The 19,804-nt window shown below is 42.0% G+C and overlaps 1 protein-coding gene across 1 annotated transcript; it reads right to left on the minus strand.

Moving 5' to 3' along the window:
- Positions 1–2,554: 2,554 nt before the first annotated feature.
- On the minus strand, positions 2,555–17,972 carry LOC135478311 (kinetochore protein Spc25-like). Its single transcript, XM_064758587.1, has 7 exons — positions 17,909–17,972; positions 15,314–15,481; positions 13,011–13,076; positions 11,920–12,066; positions 10,209–10,313; positions 5,650–5,748; positions 2,555–4,513 (listed from the first exon to the last, which is right to left on the minus strand). The coding sequence occupies exons 1-7, from the start codon at positions 17,970–17,972 to the stop codon at positions 4,395–4,397; spliced, it is 768 nt and encodes a 255-aa protein (XP_064614657.1). The 3' UTR covers positions 2,555–4,394.
- Between the last annotated feature and the right edge of the window lie 1,832 nt (positions 17,973–19,804).

Consider the following 19,804-nt stretch of genomic DNA (forward strand, 5'->3'; position numbering starts at 1 on the left):
GAGCTGGTGCCAACAACTGGGTCATTAGCTTCTTCGTCCGCCATGTCGAAGAAATCTACCAGATGATTTATGTCAGGATAATAACCGATTCACTTGAAATATCTGACGGCCTCTGTTCGCCATCTGTTTTGCAAGTATGGAACTTTTCAATCATGTTGCTTATCCTTATTTGATTATCGACCTCGCTTGATCGTCTCATCGCTGTCAGTGTCACAATGCAACTACGTACGTTATCTGCGTGTCTTTGCAGGGCTGTACTGTCACCGTACTTTAAACACGAACCATCTGTAATCTTGGAATTCCATGTTTTAGATATCACAAACTGATTACCAAAGCGGCTTAACATCAATCTTCTGGCTTCATCATAACCCTGTTTTGGTTCCATAACGGGACAGCACTCGATTACTTCTAGGGCTTTACCTATACAGTACTGGAAAAGGCGATTAATCTTTACGACGTCACTTCTCCGGTACCCTCTAAACTGTTTTCAAAGGCTCGTATGAATAAGCAAAACTTCAATGGATCTCCATCAAACTTCATAAGCTCTGTCTTAGGAAGCTGAATGACATTTAACATTTGCTGCTGCAGGGTTAAAACCTGATCATATATATATATATATATATATATATATATATATATATATATATATATATATATATATATAGGCCTATATATATATATATATTACCTGGACTTAACATGTCATTTGTGGCACTCAATCGCTGACGTTCTGCTGCCATTGCTGGTACTTTATGTGATATGCCAGTATCTTTTTGATACTCTTGGGGTTAACATGTAGTTCTCCGATTACAACTAAAATTTGCTGAGTTACTCTTACCATCAATCTCAAATTCCCCTGACTTTTAACCCCAGTGTCTGACATATCTGTATCTAACTTTTGACCTAGAAATTTTAGGTGCGTTTCCACAGGAGTTCTACTCATATTAGTATTAACATGAAATAGGCCTAATCCTCATGTCACTTTACCAGTCGCACCACGGCTAAATTCTACCAAAACTTGTTCTTCAGCTTCCCCAGCTGTTATTTCTGTTTCTAAAGTCATTGTTTCATTTAACTGCTCAAGCTGCATTTGCTTACGTCTTAACTCTTGGTGCTTTCTCAATGCCTGAGTATGCACCATTGATGCAGCCTTCTTACTAGCTGCTTTTGCGCTGAGCTTGCCTTCCTCTCCGTCCGTAAGTGGGAAGGTCTGTCAGCAACATGCGGATGGTCGTGGGTTTCCCCCAAACACAATGCTGGCCGCCGTCGTATAAGTGAAATATTCTTGAGTACGGCGTAAAACACCAATCAAATAAATAAATAAATAAATCTTGAGCTTGTCGCGGAAGAAACTTTACCTCAAGCTTGGTTAGCTGAATCTTCAAATCTGATATCATCAGGTGCAGCCTTTGGCCAACTATCTGTCTTTCCAGAATGTTACACCTGACTTGAGCATCTGGTATCTATCATCCACTTCTTGAAGATTTTCCTCTGACTTCTGCTACTCATTCATGTCTTCCTTAACAATGGTGTTGTACTGTTCTTGTTTCTTCGTAAATTTATCAAAAGTGTGCTCTAAGGCAGCCATTTTAACTTCAATTTCCCAAACAGGTACACATTTCAGTTCTCCGATTTCATCAGTTTTGTTAGTGTTGATAAAACACCTCCTCTCTCGTGCCAACAAGTTTTCTTGTTTCCTCCGACACTATCCCGTCCTTTTCGAATATTGTGTAAAATTCCGGTTCACTTCTTAACATCTTATCTGAATTTATCTCTCAGGAAATGTCTTGAACTTCTTTTTGGAAGCAGAAACAAAGACTGTCCAATGTTTTCTGAGCATGTCTTTATTCTAGCCGCAGCCTGACTGTCCAAATTCTCCCAGATCTCTTATTAAGAATATTGTACACAACGATTCAAGAAATTTCTAGGCCGTATTTTGGCTTCTACAACAGTTACTTATTAACAAACTTTTCATCATCAGCTGGCCGCAGTCAGATCAATTCTTGTTGTGTTTATACTCGCCACACCTCCCATCGCCAGCCCTATGTTCGGTTAAATACAGAACTACGTATACAAAAAAAAACCTGACTGGGACGATATCATTATGAACTCTACACTATAATGAATGAGGGTTTGATGTGTGATGACAATAAATGAGGATTTGATGTGTGATGAAAATGAGGGTTTGATGTGTGATGAAAATAAATGTGGATTTGATGTGTGATGACAATGAAGGATTGATGTGTGATGACAATCAGGGATTTACATGTGATGACAATCAGGGATTGATGACAATAAATGTGGATTTGATGTGTGATGACAATCAGGGATTGATGACAATAAATGTGGATTTGATGTGTGATGACAATGAGGGATTGATGTGTGATGACAATGAGGGATTGATGTGTGATGACAATGAGGGATTGATGTGTGATAGTAATAAATGAGGGATTGATGTGGGATGACAATGAGGGATTGATGTGGGATGACAATAAATGAGGGTGTGATGTCAATGGGTGAGGATTCCGATGTGTGAATTTTTGATACTGAATTAATGAGGACTTGAAATATGCTGACAATAAATCAGGATTTTGATGTGTGGTGACAATGAGGGATTGATGTCTGAGGACAATGAATGAAGATTTGATGTGTGGTGACAATGAATGACAATATGACGTGTGACAACACTGAAGGTTTCATGTGTGATGGCAATGAATGAGGATTTGATGTGTGGTGACAATGAATGACAATATGATGTGTGACAACACTGAAGGTTTCATGTGTGATGGCAATGAATGAGGATTTGATGTGTGGTGACAATGAATGAGGACTTGATGTGTGGTGACAATGAATGAGGAATTGATATGTGGTGACAATGAATGACAATATGATGTGTGACAACACTGAAAGGTTTGATGTGTGATGACAATGAGGGATCGATGTGTGATGAGAATGAATGAGGATTTGAGGTATGATGAGAATGGGTGAGGATTTGAATTGATGTGTGATGACAATGAATGAGGATCACGTCATAACAATAGATGAGGATTTGTGATGACAATGATTGAAGATTTGATGGGTGATGATGATGAATTAGGAAGACGTGATGACAATAAAGGATTTGATATGCTCTGACCATGGATGATGAAATTGAATATCTGATAATTTGTAATAAAATGTTGGATTTAATGAACATGATGGATACACTGATTTGATGTGTAATGTAATTGTGTGTTTGCATGTTTCAGGTTTTACTTCCCACTTTCAGTCGTATGACAGTGAGGGGCGGGTACATAACATACTGTGTCTCCCTGTCGCTGGGCGAGCCTATACTGTCAAAGCTCTGCCGCCACTGAAGTATCATGCCCTAGGCACGAAACATGACACCCCACACCATCGCTTTACACTTACACTGGCCAACCAGAAAGGTTTGGTTGCTCTCAGTGTTGAGTGTGAAAAGCGAGACAGAAACCATTTTCGATAATGTGTAACGAAAATGAAGAATGACGATTTGGGGTATAAAACGAAGGAAAGGAAAATGAACGATGGGGATTTGGTGTGTAACTAAAATGAACAATGGGGATTTGGTTTGTAAGGAAAATGAAGGATGAGGATTTGATGTGTAGTGAAAAAGAAGGATGAAGATTTGATGTGTACTGAAAACGAAAGATGAGGATTTGATGTGTAATGAAAAAGAAGGATGAGGATTTCATGTGTAATGAAAAAAAAAGACGAGGATTTGATGACTACTGAAAAAGAAGGATGAAGATTTGATGTGTACTGAAAACGAAGGATGAGGATTTGATGTGTAATGAAAAAGAAGGATGAGGATTTCATGTGTAATGAAAAAAAAAGACGAGGATTTGATGACTACTGAAAAAGAAGGATGAGGATTTGATGACTACTGAAAACGAAGGATGAAAATTTGAAATGTACTGAAAACGAAGGATGAGGATTTTAGGTCCAGCAAAAATGAAGATTGATCATCTGACAGTGTAGTGTGATGAAAATCAAGAATAATGGTTTTGGTGTCATATGCAAAAGGAAAACGGGATTAGCAGAGTCTCATGACACCATTGTTTGGATGGTAACCAATACGCCCAAATTCCGGAGGTGTGTCCGTATTCTAACAGCCTGTCAACATTTACAAAATTTTACATACATGTCTAATACATATATGTGATAAAACATTGGTGAGATAGATACATGACATCCCACACACATCATTTCTCACAAATAAAATGGATTAAATGTACATGCATAGATCTATTTACACAAACTTCAGAACCACAGAGTTGAGACCATGGATATCTACACTAAGTCATTGTGTTCGTCATAAGAAGAAAACAATTTCCGTTGACATTTGAAGACTCTAAGCACAAACTCCACCTGGCTCATGTTAACTGCTTGAACCTTGACCTCATGGTTATCATGAAACTTCGGAAATCATTTGTCTGGTTTAGCTTTTCTACTAAGGCCTCTAGGTCTTTGATTGGCGGGTTACAATCTGAAACTGAAACAAACAAGGTCCAATGTAAACGACGCCTGTCATACCTGTAGATGAGAACAACACTGTGCACAAGGTCAATAATATGAGAATGAACAATGCCACTGAATCGGTGGTCCATGTTATTTATTTATTTGTTTGATTGGTGTTTAACGCTGTACTGAAGAATTATTCGCTTACATGGCGCTGGTCAGCATTATGGTGGGAGGAAACCAGGCAGACCCCGTGGGGAACCCAAGATCATCCCGGTAGCCCATGTCAATGAAACAGTGAATAATGACACTTAAACGGTTAGCAATGTCAATGAAACAGTGTACCATGTCACTGAACTGAAGTACCATATCAGCGAAATGACGCACAATGTCACAGAAAGGGTCAACAATGTCAATGTCACTATATCACTGAAATGGTGTACACCCAAGCTGCGGAGCCTTCATGTCACTGAAATGGTGTACACCCAAGCTGCGGAGCCTTCATGTCACTGAAATGGTGTCCTGTGACAGTGAAATGGTGTACTATTTCACTGAAATGGTGTCCTGTGACAGTGAAATGGTGTACTATGTCAATGAAATGGTGTCCTGTGACAGTGAAATGGTGTACTATGTCACTGAAATGGTGTCCTGTGACACTGAAATGGTGTACTATGTCAATGAAATGGTATACACCCAAGTTGCGGAGCCTTCATGTCACTGAAATGGTGTCCTGTGACAGTGAAATGGTGTACTATGTCACTGAAATGGTGTCCTGTGACAGTGAAATGGTGTACTATGTCAATGAAATGGTGTCCTTTGACAGTGAAATGGTGTACTATGTCACTGAAATGGTGTCCTGTGACACTGAAATGGTGTACTATGTCAATGAAATGGTATACACCCAAGTTGCGGAGCCTTCATGTCACTGAAATGGTGTCCTGTGACAGTGAAATGGTGTACTATGTCACTGAAATGGTGTCCTGTGACAGTGAAATGGTGAAATGGTGTCCTGTGACAGTGAAATGGTGTACTATGTCACTGAAATGGTGTCCTGTGACAGTGAAATGGTGTACTATGTCAATGAAATGGTATACACCCAAGTTGCGGAGCCTTCATGTCACTGAAATGGTGCACACCCATGTTGGGAAGACCTCATATCACTGAGCTTACCTTCATATGCGCCGGTCTCTTCAATCTTCACAGAGAAGTAGAAAGGGCGTTTTGGGTCGTCCCGGTCTACACATGTGAAGATTAGCTGAAACTTCTTATCTGAAACACAAGCAACATAGTAGATCTAGTAATCTGGTGTTCGGTGGGTGTTTGTACCACAGAGAAGTAGAAAGGGCGTTTTGGGTGGTCCCGGTCTACACACGTGAAGATTAGCTGAAACTTCTTATCTGTAACACAAGCAACATAGTAGATCTAGTGATCTGGTGTTCGGTGGGTGTTTGTACCACAGAGAAGTAGAAAGGGCGTTTTGGGTCGTCCCGGTCTACACACGTGAAGATTAGCTGAAACTTCTTATCTGAAACACAAGCAACATAGTAGATCTAGTGATCTGGTGTTCGGTGAGTGTTTGTACCACAGAGAAGTAGAAAGGGCGTTTTGGGTCGTCCCGGTCTACACACGTGAAGATTAGCTGAAACTTCTTATCTGTAACACAAGCAACATAGTAGATCTAGTGATCTGGTGTTCGGTGAGTTTTTGTACCACAGAGAAGTAGAAAGGGCGTTTTGGGTCGTCCCGGTCTACACACGTGAAGATTAGCTGAAACTTCTTATCTGTAACACAAGCAACATAGTAGATCTAGTGATCTGGTGTTCGGTGAGTGTTTGTACCACAGAGAAGTAGAAAGGGCGTTTTGGGTCGTCCCGGTCTACACACGTGAAGATTAGCTGAAACTTCTTATCTGAAACACAAGCAACATAGTAGATCTAGTGATCTGGTGTTCGGTGGGTGTTTGTACCACAGAGAAGTAGAAAGGGCGTTTTGGGTCGTCCCGGTCTACACACGTGAAGATTAGCTGAAACTTCTTATCTGAAACACAAGCAACATAGTAGATCTAGTGATCTGGTGTTCGGTGAGTGTTTGTACCACAGAGAAGTAGAAAGGGCGTTTTGGGTCGTCCCGGTCTACACATGTGAAGATTAGCTGAAACTTCTTATCTGTAACACAAGCAACATAGTAGATCTAGTGATCTGGTGTTCGGTGAGTTTTTGTACCACAGAGAAGTAGAAAGGGCGTTTTGGGTCGTCCCGGTCTACACATGTGAAGATTAGCTGAAACTTCTTATCTGAAACACAAGCAACATAGTAGATCTAGTAATCTGGTGTTCGGTGGGTGTTTGTACCACAGAGAAGTAGAAAGGGCGTTTTGGGTCGTCCCGGTCTACACATGTGAAGATTAGCTGAAACTTCTTATCTGAAACACAAGCAACATAGTAGATCTAGTGATCTGGTGTTCGGTGAGTTTTTGTACCACAGAGAAGTAGAAAGGGCGTTTTGGGTGGTCCCGGTCTACACATGTAAAGATTAGCTGAAACTTCTTATCTGAAACACAAGCAACATAGTAGATCTAGTGATCTGGTGTTCGGTGAGTGTTTGTACCACAGAGAAGTAGAAAGGGCGTTTTGGGTCGTCCCGGTCTACACATGTGAAGATTAGCTGAAACTTCTTATCTGAAACACAAGCAACATAGTAGATCTAGTAATCTGGTGTTCGGTGGGTGTTTGTACCACAGAGAAGTAGAAAGGGCGTTTTGGGTCGTCCCGGTCTACACATGTGAAGATTAGCTGAAACTTCTTATCTGAAACACAAGCAACATAGTAGATCTAGTGATCTGGTGTTCGGTGAGTTTTTGTACCACAGAGAAGTAGAAAGGGCGTTTTGGGTCGTCCCGGTCTACACACGTGAAGATTAGCTGAAACTTCTTATCTGAAACACAAGCGACATAGTAGATCTAGTAATCTGGTGTTCGGTGAGTGTTTGTACCACAGAGAAGTAGAAAGGGCGTTTTGGGTCGTCCCGGTCTACACACGTGAAGATTAGCTGAAACTTCTTATCTGAAACACAAGCAACATAGTAGATCTAGTGATCTGGTGTTCGGTGAGTTTTTGTACCACAGAGAAGTAGAAAGGGCGTTTTGGGTCGTCCCGGTCTACACATGTGAAGATTAGCTGAAACTTCTTATCTGAAACACAAGCAACATAGTAGATCTAGTGATCTGGTGTTCGGTGGGTGTTTGTACCACAGAGAAGTAGAAAGGGCGTTTTGGGTCATCCCGGTCTACACATGTGAAGATTAGCTGAAACTTCTTATCTGTAACACAAGCAACATAGTAGATCTAGTAATCTGGTGTTCGATGGGTGTTTGTACCACAGAGAAGTAGAAAGGGCGTTTTGGGTCGTCCCGGTCTACACATGTGAAGATTAGCTGAAACTTCTTATCTGAAACACAAGCAACATAGTAGATCTAGTGATCTGGTGTTCGGTGAGTTTTTGTACCACAGAGAAGTAGAAAGGGCGTTTTGGGTCGTCCCGGTCTACACACGTGAAGATTAGCTGAAACTTCTTATCTGAAACACAAGCAACACAGTAGATCTAGTAATCTGGTGTTCGGTGAGTGTTTGTACCACAGAGAAGTAGAAAGGGCGTTTTGGGTCGTCCCGGTCTACACACGTGAAGATTAGCTGAAACTTCTTATCTGAAACACAAGCAACATAGTAGATCTAGTGATCTGGTGTTCGGTGAGTTTTTGTACCACAGAGAAGTAGAAAGGGCGTTTTGGGTCGTCCCGGTCTACACATGTGAAGATTAGCTGAAACTTCTTATCTGAAACACAAGCGACATAGTAGATCTAGTAATCTGGTGTTCGGTGAGTTTTTGTACCACAGAGAAGTAGAAAGGGCGTTTTGGGTCGTCCCGGTCTACACATGTGAAGATTAGCTGAAACTTCTTATCTGTAACACAAGCAACATAGTAGATCTAGTGATCTGGTGTTCGGTGAGTTTTTGTACCACAGAGAAGTAGAAAGGGCGTTTTGGGTCGTCCCGGTCTACACACGTGAAGATTAGCTGAAACTTCTTATCTGAAACACAAGCAACATAGTAGATCTATTGATCTGGTGTTCGGTGAGTTTTTGTACCACAGAGAAGTAGAAAGGGCGTTTTGGGTCGTCCCGGTCTACACATGTGAAGATTAGCTGAAACTTCTTATCTGTAACACAAGCAACATAGTAGATCTAGTGATCTGGTGTTCGGTGAGTTTTTGTACCACAGAGAAGTAGAAAGGGCGTTTTGGGTCGTCCCGGTCTACACACGTGAAGATTAGCTGAAACTTCTTATCTGAAACACAAGCAACATAGTAGATCTATTGATCTGGTGTTCGGTGAGTTTTTGTACCACAGAGAAGTAGAAAGGGCGTTTTGGGTCGTCCCGGTCTACACACGTGAAGATTAGCTGAAACTTCTTATCTGAAACACAAGCAACATAGTAGATCTATTGATCTGGTGTTCGGTGAGTTTTTGTACCACAGAGAAGTAGAAAGGGCGTTTTGGGTCGTCCCGGTCTACACATGTGAAGATTAGCTGAAACTTCTTATCTGAAACACAAGCAACATAGTAGATCTAGTGATCTGGTGTTCGGTGAGTTTTTGTACCACAGAGAAGTAGAAAGGGCGTTTTGGGTTGTCCCGGTCTACACATGTGAAGATTAACTGAAACTTCTTATCTGAAACACAAGCAACACAGTAGATCTAGTAATCTGGTGTTCGGTGAGTGTTTGTACCACAGAGAAGTAGAAAGGGCGTTTTGGGTCGTCCCGGTCTACACACGTGAAGATTAGCTGAAACTTCTTATCTGAAACACAAGCAACATAGTAGATCTAGTGATCTGGTGTTCGGTGAGTTTTTGTACACGCAAGTCTCCTGCTAATTGTGATAAATGGCAGTGGGCAAAGGGATGCATAAAACTGTTACACGTTGTTTAGGCTACACCGATTTAAATTATTGTTTTACAGGCAGAATGAATCTATGTCATCAGAGGGAAAAAAACTAAATAAAACAGAAAAATTATCTAATTTGTGGGAACTGTGGACAGTACTAGCTATTCTCTCGTCTCTCTTTAATTCTCTCTATTAAAGACACATTCATGTGCTAGGCAAGCCTTGTAAAATAGGAAAATGATGTAAACCATCTGCATCAGACAATAAAAAGGTCGATTTTCAATTTTATTACATTTTTGGATTTTTTAGTCTTCACTCTCCAATAAAACACAAAATAAATTGGTATCATCTATGTCTGAAATAAACTGAGTCTGAGTCTGATTTTGTTACAGTTTGTTATCTGTGATATTTTTATCTCCTCTCCTCAATTTTGTCCCAGCATCAACAAGACCCATCACCATTCACATGGTATACTGACTTTATTCATGGTTCATTTTCATTAAGTGACGAAATAAAATGTTAATGCTCAATTTGTTTTGTCTTACATTTGTTGTAGCGATACCAGACACTGGTTACACTTTATCACTGCCACTCTCGTCTAGAGTTATGGTGCCACAGTCAGCTCCAGTTCCGTCGTTACAAACATGGTATGCAACATGGTGGAACCCTCAAATTACAACAGTTTCACTTAAATTCCTTCAATATTTCACATACTATTAAACATTAAAAAGAAAGTTGCACAAAAGCAAACTTTGTCACACTAAATCAACATGGCTGCCCACAACCCATACCTTGAGTTTTTCTGAACTCCAGACCCATCCGTTGTTGGAACCAATCTAAACCTTTTCTCAACTCCACTAACTTCGACTGGGTGGCATTTTCTTGCAATGATAGGTCTGAAAAAAAATTCAACCATGATTTTTATTAATTTACTTGATCACTGTTTTATGTCATAACAGTTTCATAGGTGGAAGAAAGTTAAGTGCCCCAAGCAGCCACCACTCTTTCCCAGGTTTTGACCAACTTCTCCACATGTAACGTGCAGATAGACTGGAGGAAGACACACACTGAACAGTCTTCAACGAAAGCACAAGTTGCACAAATGGACCTACAAGGACCATCAATGGCCAATTTTCATCAACGTCCCTTGAACAATGTGTGGATGAATGTAAATTTGATTCCCTGTCCTGGTCGAGGACTGACCCACCTTGCACGCCTTGTGGTTGAACCATACACCTAAGACTCCACATCTCTGCACTACTGAAACAAAATCTAGACATGCTATTAAATAAGGCATGCTTTACACAGTTAACCTTCAGGGAAGTATGGATTTAGGACTTGTGCACTGAGTGTGATAATCCTACACCTCAGCCGTAGGCTCTAGATTATACAACATCTTTACAGCGGGTTCCATTTGTTAGGAAACCTGAACCCAAGCTGCCTATAGGTACGTCATCTCTATGTCACATGATAGTGGTCTCAATGGACGATGTTACAGAGAGCTCTGCCATCAACTGTCCTGTTCCACAATATGGCTTTATAACATTCTTTTTAAAACTCTGATACATAATTTATGCAACTGAACATGAAAATGTTAGCTTCAACTTAAAATAAAAACAAAATTAAATACTTACTGAACAGTAGAATATAGGATTAAAGACCAAACATTAAAGATTAAAAAATAGCCCAAAATACTATGTGACAGGACTTGGGTGTGAACCGCCAACCATCTGTAGGGTTCTGCCCAGACAATGTTGAGTGGTGGGTACCAAGTGGGGAATGAGCGAGCGGAGAGGGGTGAGAGAGAAAAGGGATGCGTCATCCCTCACATTTTTTTCAAAAATTTAAAAAAAAAAAAGGCTCATCTAAATATGCTCCGAACCACAAAAGGTAAAAAAACAACAAAATCTGTGGAATACATCAGTAGAAATGTAAGATGCAAAATAAATAGGCCTACTGTACTGTGTAGACTAGCCTGTAAATTCAATGTTGTAGTTGAAGTTTTTTTTTTTGTATATTTTTACTTGAACACTCCCTACATTGAAGTACAATGTGTTTGACAACAATACCTGACAAATTCAAGGGCTTGCTTCTTTTGTTTGGATCGCTTTGTTACTAGCAAAGAACTCGGAGTAGATTTTCATGGTAAGTTATTCAAGTTCGTACTTGCCGCTGAGAGCTGAGGTTTGTCACATACGTCATCAAGGCGACCGTTTAGTTTGGAAAAATACGGTCGGAAAGTGTATTTTTCGTCTATTTGCCACAATTTCATACTGAGTCACAACTTCTCGGGATGGGCCGAAGGCAGTATCAAGATTTTGTGTCTAACACTGGGCACTCAATGCTTGTACCGGGCACTGCCAGGCACAGTCGACCATCGCCGCCCACCATGTGGCAGAGCAATGATCTGATTCACATTCCCTCTCCCTTCACTTGATGAAGATAGTCAAAATAATAAAAGATTCAAGCACATGGGTTTGAACCACTGATCCTCTGACTCACATTCTCTCTCCCTCTCCAACCGCTTCTTCAAGGTGTCTACTGTCTCCTGCATAGTCTCCTTCTCCCTCAGGAAGTCATCCACCTGAAGTTTCACACGTCTGACTCCCTCTATCATCTCATCCAGCTCCTTCTCACGTTCATGAATTTCTACAACCACAAGTTATGCTCTCACTTTTAAAAGCAATATACCAGTTCAATGTATCACTGGACAATTCTAATTTGAGTAAATGTAGATTTATATGGGAGATAAATTTCTTAAAACCTCATGCCTGACCTCAAAAGGAGTTTCACCTCGATCAGTTATACACTGACGATAAGTGAGTGAGTGAGTGCTTGGTATTTTAACGTCGTACTTGACAATTTTTCAGTCATATGACGACAAAGGAATCCGTAGAGTGCATGTAATGTGCCTCTTTGTTGCAGGACAGATTTCCACCACTCTTTTATTTAATGCTGCTTCACTGAGATGCCTTACGGAGGGCAAGTCATAGGTAGGACTCGACCCAGGATTGACCCTGGATCTACCCCTTCCAAAGTGGACGCTCTACCGACTATGCTATCTCAGCTGGTACTGACAATAAGGCTCATTTGTATACAGAACTATCTGTACTGCTAGGGACAGCTAAGAAGAACCAGAACTGGCAAAATGATCACAATACAGAAAGTTCACAACACAAATACCATGAGAATGCCATGACTGTATTACTCTCAAATAAAGTATAAAGGGGTTTAAAGCTTAGAATAAAAAAAAAAAACTATCAAGTTTTATATTTATTTATTTATTTAATTAATGTTTTGACTCAAGAATATTTCACTTATATGACAAGAGGCCAACACCATGGTGAGAGGAAACTGGGCTCGGGAAACCCACGAGTATCTGCATGTTGTTAGCAGACCTTCCCACCTACGGTCGTAGAGGAGGCCAACATGAGCTGGACTTGAACTCAGTCACTGCGTTGGTGAGAGGCTTTTGGGTCATTGTACCCATTGTACCTGGCGAGCTAACCAGGTTGGCCATGGATGCCTCATATCAAGTTTTATAAGCTTTAACCCTATCCTAGATATACAGAAGATGGTCAGTCAAATCTTACCATTTTTGTTTGTAGCAGCATCCTCCTTCAACTTCTTCAAACAATTCTGTAACTGAAGTATTTGGTCTGAAAAAAAAAAAAAATCACTGAAGCTTCCAACATTCACGACTCATAAACCCTGTTCAATAGAAAATGTCAAATTACACGTAGCTTGCAAGATTTAATAGCTCGATTCACTATTGAAAAGCTTTGGCTTGGTGTTTGTAGAAGATTTAAAGTGAAAGACAGCACCTGACTAATGTCTACCTCAACTGAAAGACTACCATTCAAAGTATCTTTAACTGGCATTATATCTTTTTCAGATTTTTTTTCAACCCAGTAAAAGTTTAGTGGAACTTTGTCTTGACACAGCTTCAGCACGTCTCCATTATCGAGAGCAAGGTGACGTCACGTTTACTCTGGCTCTATAACGTCGAAGGTACTTAAGCAGTAGCCTATGGCAGATGAAGTTGTGGCCTCGGTAATGAATGCCAAAGTGATAAAAATAGTTTTCTCGGGAATTGGACTGCTTGAACTGCTGATACAGGAGGTCTAATATCTCATTTACACGAAACTCCAGCGATCCTGTTTAAATAGCCTAGCTGCAGGTGCATGCATGTAGCTGAGGTATTCCTGGTTCAGGTCGTAGCCTCAGGAAAGGTTGCACCCATGACATTGACCCCTATTAAACGATAGGATTGTCATACAACTAGATTCAAACTCAATACTGAAACAACTGGAAATAAACTTAAGCGCCACTGAGCCTGATCTAGGCATTCGACTGTCGCTGTATTTTATGCTACAGTTTTGTAGCAGTGGGTTCTAAGATGAAAGCAGTGCTGACCTAGTTATCACGGAAATCAGAGAAAGCACCTGGTCTTGAACACAGTCTTTCAATAATTTTACTGGCTTTTAAATCAATTCCTTTCACATCTCTGGTCACCCGCAAATGATACAGACCTGCGCAACAAGACTTTGTGAAATGGTGTTTTGGGTACACGTAACTAAATCGTTGTAAATGATCTCAAAATGGTGTCTTACGCTGTATTTCTGTGTTATCATATGTCACTTAATGGAGTGAATGGGTAATGGCTATGTCACAGCTTAGGCCGTGCTATCTGATAGCAATATGGTTGACTGGATAAAATTCTCAACATCGCTGCCTCAAATCACACCAGCCAGCTGTGCAGTACTGTCATTTTGTTGTAGATGTTATTGTTGTACATGTAGCTTGAGTAGCCTGCTTTCAGCTGAAATATGTTTTAGCCAGGTGCTGTCTTGTCCTTTCACACTGCTTTGTAAATAATTGATTTTAAGTCTTATCATGGCAGCATTATCATGCAGCAGGCTGGTCTCAATGCCGACATACATTTAACATGATTCTACTTCACTGCACTCGCAGGAATGGCACGGTAAAGACACAAAAGTATTAACGCCCATCCCAGTTTTAGTATAGTGACATAAGGTACTTGGCTCATACCTTTATGCGGAGTGTCAAGTCTGGAAAGTCTGTATTTACATGTATTTATTGGATTGGTGTTTTGTGACATATTCAAAAGTATTTCACTCGCAGGACGGCAGCCAGCTTTATATCAGGAGGAAACCAGGCATAGCCCTGGAAGAAACCCACGACCATCTGCAGGTTGCAGGCAAACCTTCCCACGTACGACTGCTTAGCTAGGAAGTATGAAGATGGTCCAGGCATGTCAGGTAAGATTCTCTCCAAGGGTGAACCCCAGCAGCTCAGACCCATTTATCTGACCATACATGAAATAATGTCACACCCAACCACAGTATACTGACACAGAAGCTTCCAGAACTAGGCTCATCTTGATCCTTAAGGTTAGGGTTAATATCAATCCACAGAAGTATCTCAATAGGGGAGTTTACAGTTGGAATTCATTTGTCGTCAAAGACAAAAACATTCCTACTTTGTCATGTGACTTTGGCAACCTTTGTTGACAATAATTTTGATCACTGTCTCACCTTGTTCCAGAGGCAAACACATGTATGACAACCCTTCCTTTAGGAACTTCTCAAGTTCACAACCATTCAGCACCTCAATTTTCTCCACCATCCCTAGACTAAATTGCTTTTTATGGCACTTTTTTCAGACGCCCGTGTTATACTAAATCTGATCAAAACTTACTTGCTTAACATTTTGGACAGGTCACGTGATACAGCTGGACCTTTTCTACCTTTACTGGCAAAAGAGTTTGATCTCAAAACTCCTCTATTATCCATGTACATCAGGTACGATCATCCCAAGGATTTTCCTCGTTGTACCGCTGACTTCACTCTCTGTGTACCAATAACATGCGTACCTTGTTTTTCTGATGCTGTAATCTCACGTTTTCTCAACATTTCTCTGGTATTGCGCCGTAGCTCCTCTTCAATCCATCCATTCAACAATTTTGTTTGTACCTGTTTCGTTGTTTCCCGAACCTGCTCCAGTTCCCAATTTGGGTTCTCATCAATCAAGGCATCCATTTCTGCAGGAAAAAAAAAATGAAAGTAATTAGAAAGTAAAGTGAACTGACTTGAAATTTCTAGGACTGTGTTCAATTGGTTCAGGCTGTGCGAGGCTGAACATGACACTATTTCAGAAAATGCATAGTTGCATGCTTAAAGCGTTAGAGTTTATGCGCAACCTGAACAGTCAGCAGTAGTCAACCAAATTTTGGAAAGACTTACTGACAGCCTTTCTGAGACTAGCCAAGCCAAGACCATAACAAACATGCCAGTTGTTCAGCCCTTGTAATTAACAAAATGACTGGCAGCAACAAAGTGCCATCTCCGATTTGTTTTTGTCAATTCAAAATTCAAATAAATCTGTATTCTGCCATCAGTGTGGCCCAGATTATAAACTTCAAAACTGAAGTTGCAGAAATCCAGTGAAAATTTTCCACATATCAGTCAACATAATTAAGTCGCTCAAAGAACAAACTTAAATCTACATGTAGCTACAACATTTTATCATTTATAATCCTCATGAGCGATGAATTATTAATTTGTGTTCAACCTCAGGCGTATTGTTTCTTTTACTGCCATTTTTTGGGGTTTAACATACACCAGCAAAATATGGTCCGTGTACATGAGTGTCTGTGTGTCACTGCAAACCATATCGTGTTTCCACGCAGATGGAGGCCCTACCTGTCAGTTGGGGTCCAGTCAACAAACGTGCTGTTTACGACATTTCATTTGATGAGGCTACGTTTGCAGCACTCCCCTTTTTTATGTTTTGAAACTACCGACTGAGCAAATGGTCAGCTTTTCTGTTGGCATTGCTAAATGCCACCTCCAATTTTGATGGGTGTAGTTGCGAACATGATTGCAACTCTGATTTGAATGAAGCTGTTCTATGTTCTATGATTTACAATGCGAAAAAAAGATGCAATTTCTTTGTGTCATGAAGAGGGAAGTTTTCCTTGAGAAATCTTTAAATAAAGGCATGTTAGTTTATTGATAATGCCTTTATTCACAACTGTCACCAATACATGTAGTTGTAAAATGTATGCAAGTATTTACTGCTAAGAAAAATTCCTCCAACAAGCTTGAATGCTTTGTATTACATTGCCTTTCCCAGTAAATTACCCTTCGTTCCACCCCCTGCCCAGTCACACACAGGCAATGCAGGAGGCTGAGTGCCAGATTTAAAACAACTCTTTTTGAATAACGATAAAATAACAATTTCTGAAATGGTAGAAAAAGGAGATAATACAAAAACGCCAGTCTGTGGCAGGGCTTTTCCTCAGCGGTAAGTCCTCGAATACAATCATAATGTACAAATACCTGCGCCAGTCATGTCAGTTATTTTATCTCAAGAAAAATATTGTAAAAACTGATCAAAAAGACCCATCTCTTTTCAGTTCATAACATATAACAACATGTGCTGCCATTTTGGAGGAATGGACCAACCACGTTTATGAATTCAACGATTAAACATTGAGGCAGGTAAATATCAGAAATTGTTGAAAAGAGTGTGAGTGAGTAAGTGCTTGGGGTTTAACGTCGTACTTAACTTTTTTAGTCATAGGATGATGAGGGAATCCTTAGAATGCATGTAATGTGCCTCCTTGTTGCAACACAGATTTCCACCGCTATTTTATTTAGTACTGCTTCACGGAGATGCCTTACCAAAGGCAAGTAAGCTGCCCCGTCTGAACCATTATACTGATACGGGTCAACCAGTCATTGACCTATCCCCTTTATGCTGAATGCAAAGCGAGGAAATTACAACTTTCTCTTTTAAGGTTTTAGGTGCAACTTGATCTAGGATTGACCCTAGATCTACCGCTCATGAAGCGGATGATTAAAAATAGGCCTCAACATTTAATTTAATTGAACTAATATTATAAACATTTCAATGCTTCAAACAGTTTTTGATGTAACAATGACGTAAGGTCCTCCTTCACACTAGAGCCACCATACCGATTGACAAGTGTGTCACCTGCCCACTAATAAGCCTGATAGCTGTTTACACTGCCCATGACCAGAATTGGTAGACAAACAATACCTCGTTGCTATGATAAAAGCATTGTAACCATAGGCAGTAACACAAAACTTAGCCCATTTTGCACATTGCATGTGCATGTGTGACATTTTAGACTATACATGGGCTCTAAGACTATTTTAAGTGGAAAACTGTCAAAAACACTAAAAGAGAAAATAAAACTGAACTCTACACTAGCAGCAGGGAGGGCGAATGTACCAGCCAGTGGGGGAGGCGTGGGGCACGTGAGCGCCCCCCACCATGCTCTCCTTGGCCGGACCCCCCCTGGCGCGCTCCCCGGGGGGGCAAGAGCGCCCCCACCATGCTCTCCTTGGCCGGATCCCCCATGGCGCTCGCCCGGCCTACATGCACAATTACCCCAATTATTTGTGTACGCGAAACGCGCCCAGCCTACATGCACAATTACCCCAATTATTTGTGTACGCGAAACATTGCTTCCCGCGGGCCGGGGCACGTACCAGGGCCCCCATGTTTTCGTATTAGAGAGATGCTGTAGATTAGGTATACTTCAAAGAGATGCCAACAGTCAAAGAACTGCGAGCTTTAGCAAGGAACTACGGGCTTCCCGGCAGGTCGAAGCTCAAGAAAGGCGACCTTATCGATGCGATAGTCAGGGCCCGTACACGCGAGTGGATAGAGAGAATCAAGCGGGCGCGGAAGACGGGGAGACTTCCAGCTATTCGCAGCGATATCGAGAACCCACACAAAAAAGGGCAACGTCGTCGTGAACTAGCGCAGCTTGATGCCGAGGTCGGCGCTGCTTTACGTGCGAGAAAGTATGCAGCGGGCATCGCTCGAAATCCTCGTTTACGGTTTCATCCACAACAGAAATTGAGTAATCGAAAGAGCAAGCCCCATATCAGCGGTCTCACGAAATCAAGGAAAGAGACCTTGGCATCTGCTATAGCACGGGAAGGGCCTGGAATCCTCGACCGGTATACTGCAGAACAGGAACAGCCCTTTATAGACCTGGATCACCGGGTCCCTCACCCGGTACAGCTCCCAACTAGCGAGTGGGTTGAGATTCTTAACGACGCCAAGGACGAGTTTGAAGTTGATGGTGCCACTGCGGTCTTCTCCACGTGGAGAGTGGAAGAAGAAGACCCCCTTGACATTGGTGACGTAAAAATCACTAATGGTATGTATGCTGGAGCTGGTCGGCTATCTCTGGATGCAAAAATGTCAGATGAGAGGGCAGCACAGCTCCTGGCCGCTCTCCCCAAAGACGATAAATTCATCCTGAGGGTCAAATTCCTCCGAGAGCGGGCAGAAGGGGACTGGGCCGTCGAAGACAAATTCGACCCCATCCGTACTGAGAGGAAGAAAGGCCAGGGTGTCGTTGAGGTGACAAGCCAGACGGAGCCTGGTGTCCTGACCGGGATTGACAGAGTGTTCTATGACAATGCCTACCCAGTCACTGCAGTTGCTTACGGCCTCTACCCCGTCCGGGATCCGGACCCCGCAAACTTAGCCCCACTGAGGGATGGTGACTTCAACTGCGTAGCCCAAAGAGTCGTGGAGCACTTCGAAGGCGCACTGAGAGGTCATGGACTGACACAAGAAAGGCGAAGGAAGATACAGGAATGGGAAGAAAGAGTTCATGAAACCGATGCCACAGTTGGTGATGTGGCGGCCCCAGAAAAGATCCTCAAGAGGGCAATCATCTTACGAGATATCGCCGGAGAGGACATCTACAACAGCGGCAAGTACCAATTCGTTGGCAACGGTATCAAGAGAAAAATAGAGCTCATCAGCCACAACGGCCACGCCTGGTCCAAAGACCTCCACTTCCCCGAAAGCCGAGAGGTCCACATCTACGAGGGAGATGTCTGGCAGGCAATCCGTGAGGCTACCCAGGATGAGCCTCTGGCGGTGTGGCTGCTAGGCGGACAAGACAGACAGCTAAGTGTCGATCAGTTTGTTCTCCAGGACGGCCGCACCTACAGGACGCGGGAAGTTCACGAGCGACTGCAACAGATCTGCCGCGCCCTGGGCTACCCCGAACTCGCCGACCGGGCTTTCGGAGAGAACCATGCGGCTAGCATCATAGCCAAAGAACGCAACGGCTGGAAACCGACCCCAGCCAGCTTCATCGACGATGTTCAGAAAGCCTGTGTTGAGCATGGCCACGGAGGGCTCTGGAACTCCATGGACTACGACACGAGAGAGGTTGTGAGCATCGACATGAAGGCCTGTTACCCAGCATCCTTCCAGGGAGAAGGCGAAGCCAAGGCGTATTTCGAACGTTTCGGGCACCCAACCCACCGCATGACCCGTGTAGCCATCAATGGTCCTCTCCCAA

This window comes from Liolophura sinensis, chromosome 11, assembly GCF_032854445.1.
Source record: "Liolophura sinensis isolate JHLJ2023 chromosome 11, CUHK_Ljap_v2, whole genome shotgun sequence".
NCBI lineage: Eukaryota > Metazoa > Mollusca > Polyplacophora > Chitonida > Chitonidae > Liolophura > Liolophura sinensis.